Raw genomic sequence first — 1,568 nt, forward strand, 5'->3', positions numbered from 1 at the left:
GAATGTGCAGAATGTAATACGGATGCACTCGAGCCTGAATCGCAGACCACAAGGTTTGCAACAGTGAAAACAGAGCCGCATTGTTCACCTCCTTCAGAAGTGAACAATCTAAGCGTTGAGTTATATCTGCTACATAAGCAGAGTCAGTAACCAAATTCAAAGGTTCCTGTGAGAATCGCTGAAAAGCCATGGTAACAGCCCTTAATTCAACTAACTGAGCAGAGCCTGAGTCGTGTTCCTTCAGCACCTGCCATTCTGATCCCTCCTTCCAGGTAACAATGGCTTTCCCAGTTTCCCCTGAACCATCCGTAAAGATGGTGTGTCCTTGCACCGGCACTCAGCTATTTCTCGGCCGCAAGGAAAGTACAGTCAATTTTGCCAGCTGCAGTAATTTATGGCTGGGCAGATGGTAAGTGATCTGCCTTGAAAAGTTTTGCAGCGCACTTTGCGAAGGAGCACTATGGATGAGGCTCCACTCAAAGTATTCCTTTGAGATCGGAATGACAATTACTGCAGGATCCGCAGCCATCAGTTGCAAACACCATTGACGGCATTTGATTATCAGAGAAGCAACCAATTCAAACACTGTGGTCACCGTCCTTTTTGGCTGGTGAGGCAAAAAGACCCATTCTAGGATATGCAAAGGATCAGGCCATTGTGCATTCCACTGGCCAATGATACCTGTAGGATGGAGGTCTGGAATAGTAATGTAAACAGTGATAGCAATGGAGGGATCCACTCGATAAACCTGACGAGCAGAAACAGCCCGTTGGACCTCCTGCAGCGCTTGCCGCGCTTCCGGAGTCAACTCCCGAGGTGAATTCAGACCAGGGTCCCCTTTTAATATATTAAAAAGAGGGGAAAGCTGCTCTGCAGTTAGACCTAAATAAGGTCGTAACCAATTGATGACACCCAACAGCTTTTGAGCATCATTCAAGGTTTTAATCGAATCCGGGAATTGCACCTCTTGGCGTTGGATAGTTTGGTCCAAAATTTTCACTCCTAAATATTTCCAAGGAGGATGCTGTTGAACTTTCTCCGGAGCTACCTCTAATCCATAGGCATGCAGAGCAGCGAGCAGCTGAGGCTGTATTCTCAGCAGCTCGTCCCGAGTGGACGCTGCCACCAGGATATCATCCATGTAGTGGTAGCAGCGTGCATCAGGAAACTGCTTGCGAACTCCGGCTAAAGCTTGGGCGACATACCACTGACAGATAATTGGGCTGTTCCTCATCCCTTGAGGGAGGACCTTCCATTGGTATCTCTTAGCAGGTTCAGCATTGTTAATGGCAGGCACAGTAAAGGCAAATTTTGGTTTGTCATCAGGATGCAAAGGAATTGTGAAAAAACAATCCTTTAAATCAATGATCAGGATGTCCCACCCCGTAGGAATCATGGTGGGAGAGGGCATGCCAGGCTGCAATGCCCCCATACCTTCCATTACTGCATTAACTTTCCGGAGGTCCTGCAATAACCTCCATTTCCCTGATTTCTTCTTAATTACGAAAACAGGAGTGTTCCAAGGGCTAGTAGAAGGTTCAAGGTGCCCCTGTTGCAACTGTTCCTGA

General features: G+C 47.3%; 1 protein-coding gene across 1 annotated transcript; it reads right to left on the bottom strand.

Moving 5' to 3' along the window:
• Positions 1-6: 6 nt before the first annotated feature.
• Positions 7-1,567, bottom strand: LOC108447212 (endogenous retrovirus group K member 18 Pol protein-like; the record flags this gene model as incomplete). The annotated part of the gene is made up of 1 exon (XM_017736525.1): positions 7-1,567. A coding segment is annotated over one exon (1,230 nt), but the record flags the coding sequence as incomplete, so codon positions are not given.
• Between the last annotated feature and the right edge of the window lies 1 nt (position 1,568).

The sequence above is a fragment of the Corvus brachyrhynchos genome, unplaced genomic scaffold (assembly GCF_000691975.1).
Source record: "Corvus brachyrhynchos isolate BGI_N302 unplaced genomic scaffold, ASM69197v1 scaffold416, whole genome shotgun sequence".
In the NCBI taxonomy this organism is placed as follows: domain Eukaryota; kingdom Metazoa; phylum Chordata; class Aves; order Passeriformes; family Corvidae; genus Corvus; species Corvus brachyrhynchos.